Source organism: Lissotriton vulgaris, chromosome 5 (genome assembly GCF_964263255.1).
Source record: "Lissotriton vulgaris chromosome 5, aLisVul1.2, whole genome shotgun sequence".
NCBI lineage: Eukaryota > Metazoa > Chordata > Amphibia > Caudata > Salamandridae > Lissotriton > Lissotriton vulgaris.
Window position 1 is genome coordinate 1966948943 of NC_141693.1, and position 24314 is coordinate 1966973256.

The 24314-nt window shown below is 43.2% G+C and overlaps 1 protein-coding gene across 2 annotated transcripts in view; it reads left to right on the plus strand.

Annotated features, from left to right (window-relative positions):
- Positions 1-24314, plus strand: part of LOC147717900 (uncharacterized) — a 132276-nt gene that overhangs the window by 103713 nt on the left and 4249 nt on the right. For both annotated transcript variants that reach the window (XM_086924669.1, XM_086924668.1), the window contains exon 2: positions 18207-18492. In XM_086924669.1, the coding sequence (XP_086780795.1) occupies positions 18207-18492 (286 nt within the window). The remainder of the gene's footprint in view (positions 1-18206; positions 18493-24314) is intronic.

A 24314-nucleotide genomic window follows, 5' to 3' on the forward strand; every position in this document is an offset into this window, starting at 1 on the left:
TCTTACTGGTAACTCGTCATTTAGATACAGTGATATTTGGATACCCTGATGCATCTCCTCAACCCTTAGCAGTTTGTCTTCCACTGCAACTTATGTGCACTTCTTATTTAGGACATGTTGATTTATTATTGTACTGACTCCACGAGTTCATCTTCATCCCCTCCTTCTCATTGACTCGTTGGGCGTTCTCTCCTGTGATGTTTTCTTAACCCAAAGTATACTGTCTCAGCAGGTTGAGCTCCTCTATTCAAGTAACCTGCAGGCCATTTTCAAAATGTTCTTGCCAATAATGTTGCAAGATAAGTTGTTTTGGTCCTGTCCCAGCATTCCCAGAATATTTTATTTATTTATGTATTTATTTATTCATTTGAAGAGTTTTGTATAGCGCTGGCTAGACCCGAAGGTATCAGAGCGCTTTACATGAGGAATCGTAGGGTAACAAGTTACAAATTACATCTGGTACCAGAGCATAGTAAAACATAGGCAAAACAACAATGTTACAGTAATTTGTCGAAGGAAGGGGGAGGAAGGAGACAGGGCGGGGAGATGGGGAGAACAGTGCCCAATGTCCGGCTGGGTAGGAGACGCCGAGGTGGTGAGCCAGGGCAGATCTCCTCTATAGCTGTCTAGCAGCTCCACCGGCATCGGCCATGTTGCTCAGGTCTCAGCGGTCACGATTGCGGCTCACGATTGCGCAATAACCGACTTGATTCTCCAGATAAATAACTAGATATCTTGTTTGGTGGTGCAGCTGTCAAGCATTCAATACAGACCTAGCTAAGTCAGCACAGACCAGAGACCATAGCGAACAACAGGGTGTGTTTTATTGCGTATTCCACTTTTTCAAACCTTGGTCATGTTGGGACATTTGTAAACTTTCACTGTGCTGGGATCCCAACTCAAACCATATCTCTTTCTTCATCACTTTACTCATGAATCTGTTAGAGGTCAGCATCAGGGCGGCAACATGCCACTATTAACTGTAAAGACATTATGTGTATGTTTTCTTAAATGTAGGCTGCCAAATATTGTCTCAGTCCATGACAGAATACACTCTTCACATCAAAATCTTAATTATGAATGTGTTACGTTGTCTTAACATTGCACCGTTTGATCTTGTACATTTGGATAGATTCCTGTTAGTTTGATCTCAATTTTTAGAGACAGTGTGGAGTTATTGTGTGATCTGATGTCTTATTTTTGGGAGGTGGTGTGTGGGTATTATATTGATTCAACATTTAGTTTTATGAAGTGGTGCATACTCATGTATTGTCTGATTTCTTGGTTTGGAGAAGTGTGAGTACTGCATACTCTGGTCTATTTACTCTTGAAGGTGAAGTCTGTGTATGTGTCATTTGATCTCTTCATTTCAGGAAGTGGTGTGGATATTGTGTATTTTGATTTCTTGGACTTCGGTGGTGGTGTGGGGGTGTTCCATGGTTAGATTTCTTGGTTTTATGCAGTGGTGTGCGGCTATTGTTTTGTAAGATGAGGCTGTGGTTGTAGTCTTTGGGTATGCTCATTTGCTGACCTATTCACTCATTCGTGAGCCTGAGCCACACGCACATGGGGGCAAGCAAGCATCAAGTGTGTAAGCTATAGTTCAAGAAGCTAAGGGTTACCGATTGTCTTTCCTCTCCCTGTCCCAGAAATCTGATGTTGCAAGAAGTTCATATTTACTAGCTGGGGTAGATGCATACACAGACACACACATCATGATGATCTGTTTATTAATGTTGATAATAACTTAATTGAACACATAGCATAATATTTTGCTAGCCAGATGTGAATGTTACTTCCACGATGTAATAATAATCTTCCACGATGTTCCTTCCACAATGGGTTGGGCATATCCTTGATCCCCTTCACAAATACTTCCCAAGAGCAAGCTACGTGGCCTACATAAATGACCTCTGGTACTGAAACTTGGCGATTCTCCACCCCTAATCGCTGATCATGTTGTTACTGATCCTGAACAGGTACTAAAATGCCCTCTTGGAAATAGGTTCTCCCTTCCTGATGCTTAACGATGTTGTGTTTAACTCTTTAAAACTCAGCTATCACTGGTTCCCTTGATTGCTAAGGATGCCTCTTAGGTGTAATGTGTAACCAAAGCTGTTGACTTCTTCAACTCTTTATATTTTTTGTTACGCTTGAAAAATGGCTAACAAGAGAAACCGATGTTTGGTGGACATCACTTCTCGGACCTGAATAAGGAGAATGCATTGATAAGTATGTTTAGAGCATGATCTAATATAGAATCACTTTTCGGAGCAGTCAGCCTAAAAAAAAGAGGCAACTCTGGTGCAGGATCCTGGGAAGGGTGGAAGACAAAGGGTGAGGAAAGCAGGACAGATGGCTAACAGAAGCAGTGGAAGAAGAGAGGTGCAAATACAGTGAAGAAATTAAAGAGGATATGGAGTATGTCTAAAGGAAATCCAAAGATAAAAAATCATTGTCAAAAGATGTTTTTGAGGAAATTATTTCAACAGGATTAACAAAGACTTTGATTAACAATTTGAGGAAATGCATTTGGCATCCTGTTTTTGTCATGTTGGGAAAATCATGTTATTGACATTAGAACGATTTATAATGTTCCCTTATAAGCCTTCTTCCTCTTACTGGTAACTCATCATTCAGATACAGTGATGCATCTCCTCAACACTTAGTAGGTTGCCCTCCACTGCAACTTATGTGCACTTCTTGGTTAGGACCAGTTGAGTATTTATCGTACCCACTCCACAAGTTCATCTTCTTCCCCGCCTTCTCATTGAGTCTTTGGGGCGTTCTCTCCTGCGATGTTTTTTTAACCCTAAGTATACTGTATCAGCAGGTGAGCTCCTCTATGTTAGCCACCTGCAGAGCATTTTCAAAGTGTTCTTGCCAATAGTGTTGCAAGATAATTTGTTTTGGTCCTGCTCTAGCATTACCAGAATATGACCTTATGAAGTGGTGCATATCTATTGTATTGTCTGCTTTCTTGGTTTAGAGAAGTGTGTGAGTACTGCATTCTCTAGTCTATTTACTCTTGAAGGTTAAGTTTGTGTATGTGTCATTTGATCTCTTCATTTTAGGAAGTGGTTTGGATATAGTGTATTTTTATGTTTGACCGCTGTCACTGAAACCTGACCCTTCTCCACCCCTAATCTCAGATCATGTTGTTACTTATCCTGGAGAGGTATTAAAATGCCCTCTTGGATGTAGGAAATCCCTTCCTGATGCTTAACGATGTTGTGCTTAACTCTTTGAAACTTCGCTATCACTGGTTCCCTTGATTAGTTAGGATACCCCATGGGTGTAATGTGTAACTAAAGAAGTTGCTTTCTTCAAGTCTTAATATTTTCTGTTACACTTGAATAATGGCTAACAGGAGGAACCAATCTAATATAGCATTCCTGTTCGGAGGAGTCATCCACTTGTGAACTATGAGATACAAGGGTATATTTCAGAACCACCTAAAGATGTTAGGTATGTCTTCAGGGAAAGCCATAAACAGACCATGAGAAGCTCAACCTGAACAAGAGAGCTTTGTTGCAGACTCAGGGACCTCCTACTGTCCAGACAATATCCATAGATATATCTAACAGAAACAGTGTGAATATAAAGGGCTAGAATGTGCTGAGCGACAAGTTTGAGTCTCTGTTAGCTGACCTGTACGACATCAGACATGATGTGAATAAGATAAGCCATGCCACTGAATTAGAAACAGAGATTAACTCATTTCAAAGCCTGCCGGCAGACTACAACCAACAGCTGTAAATAGAAGTGGTGAATCAGAGTCAAAACTAACGACTTAGAAGAATGTTACTGGAGAAATATTGTTAGACTTGAGTGCTTTCCAGAGAGTGGAGGATAAAGGCATTCATAGAGAAGTTTATCACGTCACTTTTAAATGAGCGAGGAAAACGAATAAAGTCTTTGAACAAGGGCTTGTGTTTTACTAGGAGCCATGATTTGTTTTGTTATCCAGACTTCGATCAAGAAATTAATTGGGAAAAATGAAATAGAGCTTTAATGACTTCACAACAGTACTTATATTACCACACAACAGCACCTATATCATCACATATGTGCAGTGTGCAAAGCAAATATGTCAAGGAACAGTATTATTGGGAAGAGCCATATTTTGACAATGTGGAGGCTGCTTTTGTACCATGTGTGGATACTTGGGTATCTTAAGATGGAGCATTCAACAGACAATGAAAACCACACACTAGGTGCAGAAAATGAGCCTGTAAGATGGAACAATCAACGAAGGACAGTACGTGTGGAAACTTCGCCTGTAAGATGGTGAATTCAGCAGTCAATGAAGGGTGCAAACTGTGGGAACAGCTTACTAGATGGAGCATTCAGCAGCCAATGAAAGACATACAGTAGATAAGGAATCTGACCTTGTAAATATTACATTCAGCAGCCTGTGAGATGGAGCGGACAGCATGGCAGTGCTAACCCACATTGGTTGTACGTGAGGACACACATCTAATTTCCACACAAAGGCGATTGGAGCTATGCTTAAAGCTTCACTAGAAGGTGATTTATTTTCAGTTCATGTCAAGTATATATTGATACTGGTGCATACACAAGATCGTGGTTTACAAGTGGTGGTGTGAAATTTAATGGGTGTAATCAGAGGCCTGGTATACAGGTGTTTACAAGAAACACTCCTGCTTAAGAGAGGCTTCATCCAGGCCGTGTAGTGCTTAAGGACTATTCAGGTTAGTATACACGATTTTTAGAATATCTTGACAACCCCTCTCTCATACATTAGGTAAACTAAAAATGATCAGAATATATGAAGGCTATCACTTGCTAGAGGATTGAGCCACGTTCTTAAGCGGTGTTTTGCTAGTCAGTAGAGTTGCGTGGATCATGTGCTGGGGGTGAACCTACTTTCAGACACAGTGATGTACAGTGTGTCAGTGATGTAGAATAGTTGCCAAGGCTTTTTACCAAGACTTCTCTCGAGTGACCCAAGCAACGCCTTGAGCCTGTGATGCGAACTCTTTGGCAGCCTTGATCCTTTGCTCAACGCAGTATTACATGACTCATTGGAAATGCAAATTAAAAGCTTCTTTCAAATAATTACTGCTTAGCATCAAATGAAGATAAATTATGCAAATGCGTGGCATTCCCAAAGGATGCATACTTTGGTCTGTTTCCTCTTGAAGGTGACGTCTGTGTATGTGTCCTTTGATGGCTTCATTTTAGGCAGTGGCGTGGTTATTGTGTATTTGGATATTTGACCTCTGACACTGAAAGCTGGCAATTCTCCACCCCTAATCTCAGATCATGTTCTTACTTATCCTGAACAGGTACTAAAATGCCCTCTTGGAAGTAGGTAATCCCTTCCTGATGCTTAACGATGCTGTGCTTAACTCTTCAAACTCCGCCATCACTGGTTCCCTTGATTACTAAGTGCCCCATGGGTGTAATGTGTAACTAAATATGTTCCTTTCTTTCTTCAAGTCTTCATATTTTTTGTTACACTTAAAAAATGGCCAACAAGAGGAACCGATGTTTGGTGGAGATCACTTCTTGGACCTGAATAAAGAGAATGAAAGCACGATCTAATATAGCATCCCTGTTTGAAGGAGTCAGCCACCTAGAACCATGAGATACAAGGGTGTTTTCAGAACGCTGGCATGTGCAGCGCTAATCCTGGAAGTCCTGAGCCATGCTAGGTTTTCAGGATAGCCGCATAAGGTTATTATTATTATTATTATTGTTATATTCTTATATAGCGCCAGATTCGACCATATCTCCGCGCTTGCCTTGGGAACCCGTCCTGGCTTTTCCCTGTGAGATAGCCCCTACAGGGCATTCCCAAGGTGAAAGCCAGGCATCCCGCCGCGGGGGGCCGTTGTGAAGATTATGCAAGCTTAATGCCCAGAGTTGCAGAGTGTGAACCCATGATTAGGTCAGGCACCGAAGCAAGAATTATCGAGTCCATGGACATTTGAGCTCAAGACCCTGCCGCGTCGGGAATTGAACCCTGGTCCCGGGTCTGACCTCTGCTTCAGGGTCTGCCTGCTCTAACCAGTGAGCCACACTTCTCCACGTGGATCCATGGGGAACTGATGTACATATTTTGGGGTTGCCCTGAAATCCAGCCCTCCCAGTGTTGCACAGGACATCTCTGGCCTATATGGACAATAATCGGATTTATTCAGCATAACACCGAATGTAAGAAAAAGGTGCACTTCAGAGTTGATTAACCTGACAGCATGAACAGGGCTGGCTAGGGAGGACAGGGCAGGGTCCGGTCTATAGTGGTTTTAAAGCTAGCAGACATGCACATAAATATCTGTAATAGTAGGCAGCGATTTAGCACAAAACCACTGAAGGTTTCATCTATTCATTGGGAAAAGTCATGCCAGATTTCATAGGTTTCATCTGCTTATTATGAAATGTTATGACAAAGCCAGTAGGCCTCACCTACATATCGTGAAAAGCATGTATTAAAGACAATAGGCCTTTATGGATGGATTAGTATTACATTGTGCTAAATGGATTACGGTAGTAGGCAAGGGTTTTGTGTTGGTGATTCACCTGAACAAATTGTGGGAATGGACGATATGCACTGCAATAATCCTTTTTTAGGAGTGCTGGTAACTGTCATTTTATATACATTTATGACTATGTGCCTGATAGTTGCCTTGTGGAAAGCGTAAACACAGTACAACGGGCTTCGGTTAGCCAGTGAAAAAGGCTAGAGGCTTTATCAGTTTACTGGGAAAAGCTATATCAGATTTCTTAGGTGTGATCTGTTTATAATGAAAATTTATGATAAAGCAAGTAGCCCTTATTTATTGTGAAAAACATTTGTAAAAGGAATAAGCCTTTTAGGATGGATTGTTATTACACTGTGGTAAAACCTCCAAGTCAGTGCGCCGCTCTCCTGCCCTCATGCCGCTCAGCCTAGTGTCTCAGCTCCTCGCCCCCAGCCTTGAGGACTTCAGTTCAGTCCCAAGTGACCGCTGCCTCTGACGTCCCTGAGCCGCCACACCCCTAGACTTATTTTATTTCCTCTTTACATCTTTTTTTGTGTGTGTTGAGTTACAGTTATTTTCTGTGGGTCGGGTTAGGGTTGCTGGTTTGGTCCAGTCATGTCACCATCCCCTCTTGTTGCCATTTCAACATCCCCGCCCTCTCACCTCCCTGCTAGCCCCTCCTTCTACTACAAATAGATGCAGCTGCGTGGCCACACAGCGGGCACGCCACGGCACACCAAAGGCAAGTCCGCCTGTACCTGCCGTGCCTTGACCGTGACAAGCACCAGGACCCCTGGCCCGCCTGCACCCACCGGTACACTGCCAAGTAACTCCTGGATCTGGAATCCGGACAGAAACGACTGCTGCTTCACCTCCTCCTCTCAATCAACCAAAGGACCCTTCACCTGCCGACACTACCACTCCTCATGTAACACAACCTAGTCATGTCAGATTTCATAGCCACTCCCGCTCCACTCCAATGCCTCCATCTTAATGCACGCTCCCTCAGCAAGCACACCACGGAAATATAGGACACCATCATCACCCTCTCCACTGCGGCACCTTCATCATCAACCCCTCCTCGAACCCCAACTTCACCATCGTCACTTAGGGCGGCTACAAGATGATGCACCAGGACCACACCAACAAACAAGGTGAAGGCATTGTCATCATCTTCAAGGAAACCATAAGATTGACCATCACTAATGGTAACCCTATACCTCTCATGGAACACTTCAACTTCCAACTACAGAAAGACGCAAAGACCGTGATAAGAAGCACCTTCACCTACAGACCCCCGGGACCTCAACAATCTTTCTGCAATGCCATCTCCAACCTCATCGCCCCCCACCCCCCCGGCCATCATCTCCGACTACTACTTCGTACTCAGCAACCTCAACTTCCAGCTCAACAACCCCAACAACGCCAACTCCATTACACTTTTGGAGAACCTGAACAACAGTGGCCTCACCCAACTTGTCACCGAACCCACCCACAAGGCTAGACACACACTCAACCCCAACGTCACCTACAGCGGCAGAATCAGATTCAGCTACACCACAGAACTCACCTCGACTGATCACACCATTGTACACTTCACCATCTCCGATGCCAACCACCTAGTGTCACATAGCTTCTCACCATAGCTGGAGCGAGGTGACCAGTACACGGTGGACACAGGCACTTCGCTCTACCCAACCCCAATCCTCAGTAGACCTTGACCAGGCCGCCCAGAACTTCATTACCTGGATTTTCAACTGGGTCAACAGAGTCACCTCACAGAAACCTACAAAACACCATAGTAAGCCAGCTGGTACACCCCTAGCCTAGGACCACCAAGCACAACTGCTACCAACTGGAGCAGTGCTGGGGCATCATGAAAAACTCACCAACAGAGCCCCTCACAAAACTACTTTCAGCGTATATCACCGTCACATCAAGAAACCCAAGAAAAAATCTATCACTGCCTATATCAACACCGCGGTCAACCACACAACGTACAGCTGCAGAGAACACCGCCTACCCCTCCCAAAAACTGTGCAGCACTCTCAGACTACTTTCACTGCATAATTACCACCATCTATAACAATTTCGACCCCCAACCCACCACCCTCAACCTCAATGACCTCAACCAACCTAAAAACACCAGCCAAACAATCACCACCTGGTCTCCCCTCACCACCCAAACCACCACAGACATCATGGCCTCCGTCCACAATGGGACACCCACCGGCCTCTGCCCCCACCACTTCTTCAACCTCAAAACAAGCCGATTCATCACGGAACTCACCAACATCCTCAAAATCTACATGAAATGAAATGAAATGAAATTGGATTTATAAAGCGCATGGCTGCCCGTAAGCGTCCCAGCGCTACCATGCGAAATTAAGAGGCTCTGAGGAGGGGCAAGGGAATTTTAAGAGGCTTTGGGAAAAAGAAAGAATTTAAGACATTTGCGGAATTTGCTAAAGCAACCTTCCCAAGCAGATGGAAACACGCAGAATTCAGACACCTCCTAAAGAAACCATCTGCCGATATGCCAAATTCATCGAATTCCTGGAACAAAACCACCTATTGGACACCTCACTATCAGGATTCTGTGCCAACCACAGCACCGAGACCGCACTGATTGCTGCCACGATCAACACCAGAATCCTCCTCAGCCGCGGAGAAACTGTAACCCGATCCTCCTCAACCTATCTGCACCATTCTACACTGTCTCCCACAGCACCGTTATCAATAGACTCCACAACATCGGCATATAACAGGACATGGATCTCCTCTCCTCCTGCCTTACAGGACGTACACAGAATCCATCTACCTCCCTTCACATCCATTCCCAAGAACATCATCTGCATGATGTTCTTGGGAATGGATGTGAAGAGAGGTAGATGGATACTGTGTACGGATCATCTGTGTAAGGATCATCACTCAACCCCACCCTATTCAACATCTACACGACCCCCCCTTGCAGATGTTGTCAGATTCCACAGCCACAACATAATCACTTACTTTGACGATACTCAACTGATCCTCTAGCTCACTGAGGACCACTCTGATGCCAAAACCAACATCTCCCACGCCATTTCCAATGTAGCCAACTGGATGATAGACAACTGCCTAAGACTGATCTCCGACAAGACAGAAGTACTGATCTTTGGGAACAACACCTCTGCCTGGAAACACAGCTGGTTGACAGCTGAACCCAGATCAACAGTCCACGCATGCAGCCTAGGTATCATCTCCGACAGCCAACTGAGCATGAAAAGGGAAGTCAACACAGTTGTCTACTCCTGCTACCACATTCTTTGCATGCTATGCAGAATATTCAGATGGATCCCAGCTAATACCAGAAAGACCATCACCCAGGCCCTCGTGACCAGTCACTCTGACTAGGGCAACTCTTTCTATGCTGGCATTTCCACCTATCGACTCAGGAGACACCAGACCATACAGAATAAGGCATCCAGACTTATCATGGACCTTACCTAAAGGTCACACATCACTGCCCACATCAGAGATCTCCACTGACTCCCCATCCTGAAAAGATGCCAGTTCAAGGTCCTCACGCACACCTACAAAGCCCTCCAAGATCAAGGACCATCCTACATCAGCCATCAACTGAAATTCCATCAACCCTCCAGACACCTACGTTCCTCCTCACTGACCCTTGCCAACACCCCGGCAGCCGTAGTGGTGGCCACTCCTTCTCCTACATTGCCACCAACACCTAGAACGACCTGCCCTGACATTTCCGAACATCACCCTCCCTAACAGACTTCAGTAAGAGACTCAAGACTTGACTTTTCGGCGGAGACACATCATCCGCACCGCCCAGATACCCTAAGCTTCACAAATGCAATTCATTGAACGTAAGAAGTTATTTTGTTTTATGGCTTCTCGTAGATCATCGTAATAGGGAAGGGTTTTGGTCTTGTTGACCAACCTGAACAAACCAAAGAGGATAGATGATTTGCGCTATAGTGATCGGCCAGGACCAGTTGATACAAAGACCAAATCCAAGTAGAATCTGTTGTATGACCCTGCATTCCTTTATTTTTTAATTCTTTACTTTTATAGTTCCATCTTTATTTCTTTGATTTTTCTCTCTTTATTTTAATGATCCTTAAGAGGACACTACAGCTCTCTAGGCAGTGCTAACGAGTCACATGCTTACAGCTCATTTCATCTGCGGTGCACCGCATCCCATATGGGGACTGCCGCTAAACCAGAAGACCATTATGGAATAGTGATGTTCATTATGTATCATTGTTTTACCATTCCAAGATGGCCAACATGTTGGTTCTAAATGTAGTGGCCAAGAATGAACTTTTGAAAACGATAGACTATTTATAATGCCTTTGCAAGACTGACGCCTACTGCACTTTTTATTAGATCTCGCCTACGCAGCGCTCATGCGCTGCATAGGAAAAAGACCTTTAGCCATCGCTTCACATTTGCAGGCAAAAACGTGCACGCGTTGCATTGCTTTCAATGGTAATGCGTGCACGTTTGGCAATTCCCTTGCAGGAGCGAGCTTTCAAAACCATCTCTTAGTAATTAACAGATGGTTCCTGCTAGCTCCCGCAAGGGAAACAGGCGCCGGCCCCCTCCTCTCTCCCCTCTCCCTGCTGCCTCCTTTCAGCGCGAGTCTCGCACGCTTGTTAATTACAGCCAGTGGCGAGCACTGGGAAGACCCACTCCAGTTGGAGACCTGGAGTAGACGGACCTATGTTTTTTTCAGCTAATGGAACTAAGCATAAGGGTGCCTTTAAGCCCTATTAATACCAAGAAATGTGAAACCACATGTCCCTGCATGCAAATCGCTGCTGCCTGCAATCGCCACATTCATGATTCGAAATCAGATGCAAGAAACTGTAATTTCCGGCACAAAACACAATATACAGGTCTAATACAAAATGCGTTATCCAGTAGCAAAGCTACAGTTTTGAGATCAACTACCACGCCCAAAACCTCGCAGTTATGAAGACTGTCTATGATTAGTCTACCAATATGCATATTTTACCCTTATTAACTGTCCTCCTCCTGACATAACACTCAACCAATGCAAGTAAGGGGACGAATAATATTGTCCCTTTTTGTCCCACAATCCTCCGGCTGAAGAGTTAACCGATAATGGACATAAGCCCTATGATTGTCCCCATAACGGCATTCTTGACTACAGAGGGCAGTTTCCGGACAGTCAAATATGCTGTATTTGCACTAACTTCCTTAGCTGTCACTCATCGGAGAAGCCGCAACCTTTCCAGCACCGACCGACCCAGGGAGATCATGTCAGGTCTTGGCGTTTTACTGAAGGAGGCTGTGCCACCGTCCTTTCCTCCCTTCTTCGCTGATGACAGGCGCCAGTTTGATTTCACGATTCAAGCACACAGACTAAACACCGGGAACAATTACACAACCAGACCTCACCCTTTCCGCACTCCTTATTGGACAATCTTTCAGAGCTCTTCTTGTGATTGGACAAGCCTCCTGTATGCAGCTCCAGAAATGTGTTTGTGCCGAGATAAAGAGAACACAGAACTAGACAGAGGACTCAATGTCGTGCAATGGTGGTTTCTCCTAGAGGACGGCTTCTTATCCTTCTGACTTCAGTAGACTACTATCAAGTCAATACTGGAACCGGTGCAGAATCACCGCCTAATCAATTTAAATTATTGAAACCTCAAAACAATACGCAAATATAAAGACACAAGTATATGTCAAACAAATACAGACTTTATGAATTTAAAAAATACACTACACAAATAGAAATTTTGATTTTGAAGGTTGTAACTTCTCAAAATGTAGCTTTATTTCTAAAAAAATAACAAGCATTGGCATAGCCAATAGGTCTCGCCTTTGGGACCTTATAAGTGTTTAGCTATACAACAGTTGATGTTGTTGCACTAAGGATATTGTGCTGCATAGCTAAATACTTATAAGGTCCTAAAGGCGAGACCTATTGGCTATGCCAATGCTTGTTTTTGTTATTGGAACCATATGCCCATTGTGTTTAGATGGCAGAATGTCTTCTTTTTTTAACTTTTATTCTTTCAGATTATTTTGCTAATGTTGTTGTGTTTGAAGTTGAGTTGGTGTGTGTTTTTTTATTGTGGTTGTGTCAGAGGCTAGCGGCGACAGTGAGTCAGTGGATAGACTAATGAATGCAAAGGTGAGTGACAGAGTGAGTGTATGATGGCATGTTGAGTGCCTAAACCCATCAATGACAAAATACACTTTCATTATAAACCAGATCTAAGGGCTGTAAGAATCAGCAGAACATTAAAGGTAGCTGACCTTTATCTGACCAAAAGTAGAGCAGGGTTCGCTTGGTGAAAGCAGTAGAAATGCATAAAATAACACACAGTAAAACAAGCATTGTATGCACTAAGCTTTTGGTTCTCAAACTGTGATCTACAGAACCTAGTGGTCCGTGACACATTCCCAGGGGATCCACAATCAGAAGTTTTGAAAGCACTACAAAGTTCCTTGTATAATCAGCAGTTTTCAGGCAACAATAAAAGTGTCAAGATAACTCTGGTGATTAATCTACCTGCTGGAGAAAAATGTGAGTTTTGTTCAGTGGTAGCTTTGACTCATCTAAGGCAGTGGTTCCCAAACTGTGGTCCGCTGACCGCCACGGGTCCGTGACACATTCTCAGGGGGTCCACAGGCACCAGTTTTAAAAGTACTGTGAAGTTCCTTGTATAATCAGCCGTTTTCAGGCAACAAAAGTGTCAGGATAACTCCAGTGATTAATATTCCTGCTGGGGAAAGATGGGAGTTTTCTTCTGTACCAGCTTTGACTAATCTAAGGGAGCACAGATGGTTAATATGCCTGCTGCAAAGAACTTGTACCAGGCATTTATAAAAAACTATTTTATGTGCATAACTCAATGGTTTACTACTTTTGTCACAGAGATTCTTTTGTCACTGTGCAGTTCATAAGTTACAATCGTAAACTAGCACTGTGAGCTATGAACTGCCGTCAAAGAACTTCATGCAAACTGCATGGTAAAAGTTAGTAAGTTATACTTTTTTTCCCTGTCTTCAATTATCCTGATGCTGCTAAATAAGGGTTGTATTGGTAGAAATAAAGTCTTATTATTAAAGCCAATGCTAACCAGTGTGTTATGTTCTGAGTTGGGAGTTTGTGCTTCTCCAGACCAAGCACTCTTAAAAAAAGCCTACCAGTATGAATGACGTGAATCCTACACCTTGCAGTCCCCTTTGCCTTATGTAACATTTTCTATACACTAATTTACACATGTATGATTCATTTTCTCTGTATGTGTGTGATGTAGAGTGCTCTGACACCTACACTGGTATGAGGGGTGCTATAAAAACAAATTAAATAGATGTGACAGAGGGGCTATGGAGAGGTGATAGGCACTTTTGGAGGGTGATAGTGAGGGAATCATTGAAGAGCCCCAACAAAGATTGGCATATCCTGGTGCACAGTAAGGTAATCTTTTACTATGCTTTAAAAGCTAATACATTTCAATATACAAAGACAAATGTTTTGTAGAATGCACCATTTTTCCCCAAATCTTCTTGGGGGGAGAGCCTCCCTAAAGCCCACTTTGTAGTGGTCAGGCTCACTCGCCGCACTTGGTCTGCACCGTACGGAAACTGGTCTGACAACATTTGTCAGGGCAGCTTTGGGTTTCCAGTCTGGCCCTGGCAAGGAGCCTCGTATTGTGAAATAAAACCCAAGATTGAAACGTTAGTCGCCAAGATGAAGCACCAACGACCTCCATTACTGTTTTTTGATTTGTGCAAATTATTTTAATATAAAATACTAAAGTTTTTGGTAATTCGAGTATTTGTTTGGTGTGAACACGTGCTGTCTTAGTGTTTGAAATTTAAATTGTAGAAGAAATCTGAGGGCCTGGCTTCAAGTAGTGACTCGACGGGGTCCTCGGGAGCCAAAGGTTTGGGAACCACTGCACTAATCTAAGATGGCCTTGAACACAGTTCTGAGCTGACTGGAGTCTTAAGTAATTGAACAGCAGGAGCAGCACTTTTTATAGATTAGAAAGTGGTACTTGGTTGCTTGTCACAGAAACTTTCAAGGAATCTGCTTCTCTTGGCTGGAAATGTAACAGCATTTGTTGACATATTGCAAGTAAACAAAGTAAAAAAATCTTATATAGCGCACAAATCAATATCTTATCCTATCTTATATAACAACACAATACAACATACAAATAGCAACAGAGCACAGTAATTTGCACAAAAATATGGAAAGTGAAAAACGTTTTGTGATCTGGCCTAGATCTTGTAAAGCCGATGTTAGAGGTATTACACAAAACAAAAATATCACTAAGGCATCATCTTGATGCAAACGCCCCAAGAAATATACAGTCCAAATGACGAACTTCCTTCAAACCCCAACCCCAAGCACCAATTGGCTGCACTCCAGGAAAGGAACACTTGCCCCTCATCCTGTGTGCCCCAGTAATCCAGATTCAGGCACAAACAGAGTTTGCATCTGAATTGTGAGGTGGAGATACATAGAATAACAACAAACTTTTTCTAAGATAAGTGTATTTAACTTAAGTATCATGTATAGTAATAAAGGCACATAGTCAGAATGTATATAAATCATTCCTTTTCCATGTTTATTCACAGGAAAGTGGAAGAGACAAGATGAAAGTAAATACAGTGAATTTTGTTCAAGCCACAGTTTTTACTTCAGAATGTAAGATAAACATGAAAAGTTTTAATTTGCTTTTCACAGATACATTTTATTGTCTCTTTTTTAATTTGGTAGGAGTTGGTTTGTCAATATTTGTTGCAAACATGTCCTTTCCTCTTCCATCAACCTGACTACATGTATGCCTACACATCAGACACAGAACAACTACTGTGGCTGTAAGCCTCATCAATTTCTAGAACAGGGGTCACCTGATAAGTGGGAAGTGTTTGCATAGTTTTCAGAAATTCCAGTGGTGATGTAACCTGCCCCAAGCTGCATCCTTAATACAGTGTGCCATTTCCCGTTGAATAGGTATTAAGCAATGGGGATGCTTAGCACCCCCATAAAAGTAGCCAATTGCTCTACATTCTTGAAATAGTTTTAATTTCTGAAAACAGGAATGCAATATATTTTATTCTGTTTAATTTCTGCAGGTTTAGCCGGCCGAAATTTAATGAAGGTTAAGGTATTTAAAATGTTCAGTATTTACCGGATACATGAAATACAACCACATTCTTAATATCGACCCTGCACAAACTGGGGTTTACGCAGGGGTCAGACAACAACGATTCACTCGTTATCAGTCTTTGAATGTAGAAATACATTGTACGTCGTGTAGGTGGATGTACATGTGTAGAATATGTTATCGATCGTTTCATTGGAAGCACCTCACGTTGGTGGAGGAAGATTATTGAATACAGTATTCTGATCTTTTACCTCTTCTTGATTATCTTCCTCATGGGCCTCTTATATGTTTGCCCCAGTCTCTGTGAAAGGAGGTAAGAATAATATAAAATAATAATTTGCTTGTTTGTCATTTATCTGCCTTATGAACTTGTTAGAAAAAAAGTCTACGGGTAATGTATGTTTCTACTTTGAAAGCTAACACTATTTTTTTTACATTAGTAAATGTTTGAGCAAGACACTTTTTGAATGTATATGCTGCAGAGTGTTTAGTATAGGAAATGTACAAAAAGTTTAAACAAAAAAGAATTATTATGGACGTCAAATACTGTAATGCATCTCACAATGCAAGCAGAAAATGTCATAGATTTTTTGTAGAAGTTACTCAAATGTGATATTATTCTTATAATAAAGGAAAATATTATTTTACGAACAACATAGTACACTGGTTAAATCTTTTTAAACCAGAACTGAAGGTGGATGGAGGTTCAGATATGCCTATTTAAGTTAATCTTGACAAAGCATCTCTTGCCTTAATAAATGGTGAGGGTGCTAGCTGTGTGGATAAACCCCTCCCCCTTCAACTCTTCGGTAGCTTCTGTCATCCAACGTCCAGGCTTCTTCTTAATTCTTGGTCAAAATCAAAGGCATCCCACCTTTTTCATATTTCTGTAACACTGTGTGATTACACCTACTGCATTAATGCACTCTTAAATTCTGTTCCAGATTCTTTTTGTGTGGCTTCTGGAACTTTTAAACAAACTTTTCCTAAAATGTGTTCATTTGTTGGCCATGCATTCCTCCACAGGTATTTCTATATCTTCATCTGTAAATGTATGCTTCCTTTTCCTTTTCGATTGCTCTTGCTGATTTTCTTGACTTAGCATTCTTATAGTTTGTAGGAGATGATATGCTCAGTACTGGCTTCCTGACAGCTTCTTTGATTTTCAATGTGTTTGAAACCATGTATTTCCTGATTCTGATGTCATCAATGTGTGTCTGTGCAATGTTTGTATATTGCGAATGCGAAGAAATCACTTTTTGCAATTTTGTATTTCAGGAATGCGGATCTTAAGAAATCACTATTTAGAAAATTGACTTGATTATACATTTCATTTACCGAATCGCAAAATGCGATTACTTAAGAATCGCATTTTACGATTCAGTAAGTTACACATTAATACATATGACCGATAGGCACTGTAAGTGAAGAGCAACGTGGGCTGCATATGGTGCAAGGAAATAGGTACAACATGTGAAGTGGGGAGGGGACTGAATGGGGTGCAGAAACTACTGGGAGGAAAGCAGGGGGATGTGCAAGAAAGGGTGCAGCAGGCTGTGTGAAAGAGGTGCAGCATGGGATGTGGAGAAGTGGGTTCTATAGGTGAAGAACAGTGGTGGGCTAAATAGAGGTAGGCCCACAGGGGTGCCTCATCACATTTATTTGATTAGATTCTTTATTCTCAGCCTCTTGCAGGGCGGTCTTCGAGAATAGGTTCTCCCTTTATTGGCAGCTAAACCTGTGATGGCAGTATTCTTCATTAAGAGATCATGTTGCTCTTTCGGCTTTTAGAACAATTTTTTTGTGTTTGTACAAATTGTTTGTACAAATTGCCATTATCTTGTCATTTTATCATTCCCTTTTGCTCAGATTTTAGATAGATCTGGCGGTGAACTACGCTCCATTTGTAGAGTTTGCAGAGCTTTCTGCACTTCGTGGAGCTTGCGGAGTGCAGAAAACTCTGCTTCGCGATGTGCAGCAGAGTTTTTCCCCCGCTCGCGAACGGTAAGTTTGTGATCACGAACAGTAAGTTTGCGTGCGCGAGCTGCTGCTCGGGTAGAATTTCTACCAGAGTGGCAGGAATAGCAACACAAACTGCAGTTCGCACTGTACTCCGCCACTCGCTGAACTTTGCAGAGTTTTTTTGTAACATCGCTGTGTTCTGCATAGCAAAACTCTACAAACTACGCCCAGGCCTAATTTTAGGACAGTTATACATCCTTATTTTCACAAATACATGCTGACTATTTAATTTGTTTTCATCGCAGTGTGTGCTTGTCTGGTTTCCAACATTAGTTGTCTGTCTGTTTGGAAATGTAGTACATTTATTTATACACTGTTGTGAAAAAAATCCAGGTGCTCTAGCTTAATTAGAGTATGTATCTCAATGACTTGTAAAAGATGCTGTTCATCTGATATGACTATAGTTGACCACAGTTTGTCTGTGGGTGCAGCAATAGACCATGGTTTTAAGGCCCTTTCATCCACTCTGTGGGAAAAGCTATGTGGTAACTGCCTTCTTTCTGTCTTCTTCCCTTCTCCTCAGTTGATTGGACTGGCTATGCTGGTACTCTTGGTTATAGCCGGACTGGCGCTGAAGTTCAGCTACAAGTGTGGCAAGGAGTGCAGTTGCTGGGAAGAAGACTGGAAGATCAACTACAAAGAGGAGGCGCTGAAGCGCAACGAGAATCTGCTGATGGAGGTGCTCTTGGACAGGACCAAAGATGACACCAAAGAGAAGCTGACTGAAGCTCTGGAATGCAAGAATGGCTTCTGGGCGCAAGCTGAAGTCATCTGCAAAGACGTTCGATGTCCAGAAGATGACGAGCCAAGTAAGTGGGCACATTGTGCAATGTTTTGGGGCTTGGTGTAATAGCACGGGATTGTGAAACAACTTGCCATTACAGTTTCATATATGCCCTAATTGATGTCATAGACAGGCAAGCACCATGGCTTGATCAAAGTGTTTCAATATTCTACTTTATTAATCAGTTAATCAGTTATACAAAGATACTGTGGACTAGTAATTTTCAAAACATTACATGACAATGGGGAAACCCAGTAATCCGCCGACCTGGGTCAAGTAAGGTACAGTAGAATTGGTTCAAGCGGAAGGAAATAATTTCAAAATCTACAACACCCAAAATAAACACATTCTTCCAAGATGTTTTTGGAAAATGAATTTTGACAAATTTATGTCATGTCCAACAAGTCAAAGTCAACCTGTACAAATTGATGGGTGCTCCATGTAGAGTGAAGGAAATCAAGTGTTCAGGAAGTGCTTGTGTTTAAGTTAAAGGATTAACCCCTTCCATGCTGATGACGAACCCCAGCCGTCATGCACTACGGTGCTCGTGTGCTGATGACGGCTGGGGTTCGTCACGGCCCGCCCCTGTTAGTGTTGTTTACAGCACACCAGGGGAATCGCGGCCGCATGGAAGGGGTTAAGATAAAAGATATGACAATATTTACATTTTGTTTTGATAATAACAGTCTAGCAGTCAATTATATATGAATACAACTGAAGAGAAACATAATAAAATAGTTTTTTTCATTTATATAGCGCAAACCTGACCCAAATCAGGTATCAGACTATTTACATAGCACCAGTTGCATTATTTTTGGTGGGCACAGGGATATTAAGTGATTTGCCCAGAATCACAGGATGTTCGGCTTCATTGCCTAGACTCAAACCCGGTTCCCCAGATTAAAGGTCTACCGCCCTAGCCGTTAGGCCAACTCCTCCTCCCAATAAACAATACATTGAAGAGATACATAAAATTGATTGCTGTTATATATATGTAATGTGGATATAATTGTTGTACAGGTTGCTGTAAAGGAAAGTCGACGTTTTGACCCCAATGGGAATGAGAGCAACAATCATTGCTAGTAACGGTATCTTCATCAGGACAGAAGGAGCCAACTATGGGTTTCTTAAAAGGAAATGACACAAATTACTATGGGGGACTGTTAGAAACTGGTGTGCAAGGTACGTTAATTGCGTGGCATGACGGCTCACCTTACATCCACTGTGAAGGAACCAGTGGGTAAATACAAGTCTACTAATGCCTACAGCCTTCAATCAAGATCTTAACCTTCTGTGCCGGAATCTCTTACCTGTCCGCCGCCTCAATAGGGTCCGTCAGCACTACACTCAATGCCACCAGCAGCGAGCCCTTGTCCCTAGCTCCACGACCAACACCACCAGTACCTCATCTGACCTGACCAGAAGCGTTACCCCCACCTGAGATTCCGCTACACTGTTCCCGCCGGGAGGCGCAGCAGCTTATAAAAACAGGGAGGTTCTGTTGTGGGGATTCTTATCCTTACAAAGACACCAACCAGGACGCGGATGATGGGAATAGACTATCAATGGCTTTGGACCTGGATTGTGCAGGGTTACAGGGCGCTAGCGGATGGCATTTATTACATGGATTAGGAGTTGTATTACCGTATTGGATTATTTCTATCTGAGGTCATCAATTATCATCCAGTGATACATTTTTCAGTGGAAATGTTGGCCCTCCAGGTTCCAGCCACCAAAGTTAACATCCTTACAGAGGTCCTGCATAGCACATCACGCAGAGTGGAGAAGTGTGGCTCAATAGTGGAGAAGTGTGGCTCAATGATTAGAGTGGCAGACCCTGATTCAGAGTTCTAGCTCGAGACCAGGGTTCAATTCCCCGCTTTGGCGGGTCTTGGGCTCAAAATTCCACGGACCTGATAATTCTCGCCTCTGTGCCTATTCCAATCATGGAGTCCCACTCTGCAACTCTGGGCAATAGCTTGCTTAATCTCCACAACGGCCCCCACAACGCTAAGGATGCCTGGCCTCCACCTTGGGGGTGCCCAGGAGTGGACGCCTCACAGGGAAAGCCAGGATGGGTTCCACAGCGGTATTCGTACAAGTGCCTTGAGACCCTTGCGAGTGAGTAGTGTGCTATACAAGTATCAATTTACATTTACATTTTACTAGGGAGCTCTTTCCCACTTTAATGAGGCAATCACAGAATTTATACTCACAATTTGGAAAATTGCAAAACACTATAGGCTGGCACCTGGTAGCCCATCCGTTCTTTCTTCCAATCCGACACTGGAAAGCCTAGTTGCTCAATAATCTTGTTCCTTGAAATTGTCCCCAGGAACTTTCCCTAGTACTCCATCAAAATGGGAATCCAAAGAATTGAACAATACGCGAAGAAGCACTTTTCAGCATGGTCCTCAAGTAGCTAAATGCCACTTGTCTCAATGAACGTTAAGTGCACGCCCTCTGGACCTACCTAACCTCTGGACCATTTATAAATCAAGTTTTCAGAGCTAATATGGGATGGACAAGCTGCAGCAAAACAAGCCATCAAGTCGGCTTGGACAATGCAGACTCGGTTGCCAGGCTATAGGGATGTCTATTATTTTGCCTCGCCATGCAAGGCTGAGAAGTTCCGGTTTCTTTCAAGATGTCCATACAACACTCATGCACCTAGTCTTTGATGGGGTGCGTCTCCTTGGGGCAAAAATTGACTCCGCTTTTGGAAAATTTCAGGGAGAGTTAGACAGTAGTAAGGCCCTTGGGACTCCTGACGCTGCAGAGAGATTACCGCCAGTTTAAGAGATTTAATGGGTTCTCAAAAGGTTTTTACTTTTGTGGCCGTCAGTAGCAATCCTTCCAATAGCAACAAAAGCAGGCAAACCCACTGTACAGGCAATGTAGAGGACGAGGCAAAGAAAAAACAGGTGCCTTACTGTTCTGTCCCCTCTTATCTTCCTTCCCCTCCCTGCCACTGCAGGGAAGCAGCCTAGTTCCCTACTGTCAGATCTCATGGAGCCCTTTGGGGGACAGGTCTCCTCCTTTTCACGAGGCTTGAGAGCCATTATTTCGGGTGTTTGGATCTTGAGAAATTGTGGAAAAGTGTTACACCTTACACTTTCCCATCTGCATTACCACCAGACCCCCTACGAGTCTTGCAACAGGAAGTACAATTTTTTCTCCAGAACGACAAGATGGAATTGATGCCAGAGCAGAAGTAGGGTCAGAGGTGCTACTTCTGGGACTTCCTGGACCCCAAAAGAGGATGACTGTCTTCTTTTGATCCTAGACCTCAAAGTTCTGAACTGGTTTCTCAAAAAAGAAAAGTTCAAAATGATATCCCTAGCCCAGGTCCTGCTTGCGTTGGAAGCTGAAGTTAGGCTAGTTTCTACCGACCTGCAGGATTCCTGTTATCACATTCCTATCCTACAGTCATACAGAAAGTATCTGTGCTTCATGGTGACATTTGAACACTTCTAGTATTGTGGTCCTTCCATTTGGACTGACTTCAGCACCACGAGCCTTCACAAAGGTGATGGCAGTAGTGGCTGCCTCTTTCATAAGAACGTGAATCCCAGTATTCCCTTACCAGGACAGCTGGATAATCAAGGCCAGCTCGCCAGAAAAATTGTTGCACCGCCTGTAGATAATAGTCATGTTGCTGTTCCATCATGGCTTTTCCATCCCACCTGGTGCCCTCTCAGCACATCCTGTTCATAGAGGCAGTACTGAGCACCACATTGAATCAAGCCTTTCCTCCTGCACCGAGGGTTCAGGACATTCAGGCAATGATTCCAATATTTCAGTGTGGAGCACATATACCAGTCCTGATGGTCTTATGCCTGATAGGTCTGATAGCTTCCTACAATCCTTTAGCCACTTGCGCAGGCTCATAAGGGCCCTCCAGTGGTGCCTCCACAGACAGTGGTTGCAACACAACAGAGCCAGAATATGCAGGTAGAAGTATCTATCGGAAGAAAAAGTTACTTACCTTTGTTAACGATGTTTCGAGTGGATACTCTATCTGCAGATTTCTCATGAACCCACCTTCCTCTCCTGTTTCATGACTTTTTCTTACAGAGTAGGGCCAGTACCCCCTGTCGACATAGAGAGCTTTTGAAAAGGTTCTACTTTCAGTATGATGCCTGGAATATTCAAAAAGTGAGAAATCAACAAGTAGATAGAACATTCACCAGAAAGATCATTAACGAAGCTAAGTAGCTTCTTCATCTAGTTCTCTAACACTCACCTAGAATACATGTCAAGGTCTCTGGGCATCACTCGAGTTCTGTATCTAGTTCACCAGGCATCATGTAGAGTACAGTATACAGTTCTCTAGGTCTCACCGGTGGACTATGTCTGCTTCTCTAGGCCTCAGATGTGGCCCCACTGATCTCCAGAACACAGTTCTTTGTTCCAAGTGGGCATTGCAGAGTGCTTTGAAGGAAATTTTCCTCATGACAGATACATCATGCAGGGCCTTAAGCACCAACATGACATTCTTACTCTAGCTCCTTCAGCTGTGACCTCTTTGTTCTCCAGGACACAGTTCTATGGTCAAATAAAGGTATCATCCTCCAGTTGCGACTTCTTTGATCTCCAGGACTCAGTTCTATGTTCCATAATTTGAAGATTTTACTCATTGGCAATGCAGGGTACTTTGAAAGAAATTCTCCTAATGACAGATACAACATGCAGGGCCTTAAGCACAGACGCAACATGTTTACTCTAGCTCCTCCAGCTGTGACTTATTTGATCTCCAAGATACAGTTCTATGGTGTAGTACAGGTATAGTTTAGGTATGACCTCATAATGCTCAAGTACTTAATTCTGTGGTCAAGTTCAAGTATCCTCTAGCTGTACTCCCCTCTGATCTCAAAGACACAGCTCCATGGCCGAGTACGGGCATCCTCTAACTATGGTTCTTCTAATCTCCACGTCCCAGATCTATGGTCGAATATAGGTATCCTCCAGTTGTGACTTCTCTGATCTCCAGGACTCAGTTCTATATTCCAACGTTTGCAGGTTTGACCAAATAGGCAATGCAGAGTGCTTTGAAGGGAATTCTTCTTATGACAGATACAGTGTGCAGGGCCCTAAGCACCAAAGTGACATGCTTACACTAGCACCTCCAGCTGTGAACTCTTTGTTTTCCAGGACTCATTTCTATGGTCAAATAAAGGTATCCTTCTCAAGTTGCGACTCCTTTGATCTCCAGGACTCAGTTCTATGTTCCATAGTTTGCACAGTTATATGTTCCATAATTCGAAGGATTTACTCAGTGGGTAATGCAGGGTGCGTTGAAGGAAATTCTTTGTATGGTAAATAGACAGTGCAGGGCTTTAAACACCAATGTGACATGCTTAGTCTACCTTCACCAGCCATGACCTCTCTAGTCTCCAGGACCCCGTTCTATAGTCATATCCTTCAGCTGTGACACCTCTGATCTCAAGACCTCAGTTCTGTGGTCAAATACATTATCCACTAGCTGTGCATCCCCGAATCCTTGCATACTGATCTCCAGAGCACCGTTTTATTTTCCAGCACGGTTGAGTCCTGTGGTCCAGTAAGGTATACTCTTATAATCCTGTGAGGTTCCTCTGATCCCCAGGACGAGGTTCTGTGGTCAAGTACGGATATCCTCCCACTATAGATCCTCGACTCTTCAGGACTCAGTCATGTGGTCCAGTAAGGTATACACCTGTGACCCTGTGTGGTCCCTCTGATCTCCAGGATGTGGTTGTGTGGTCGAGTACAGGTATCGTTCAGCTGCGGCCCATCTGATCTTCAGGACTCAGGTCTATGGTTAAGTATGGAAACCTGCCTGCTGTACCCCCTATGATCTCCATG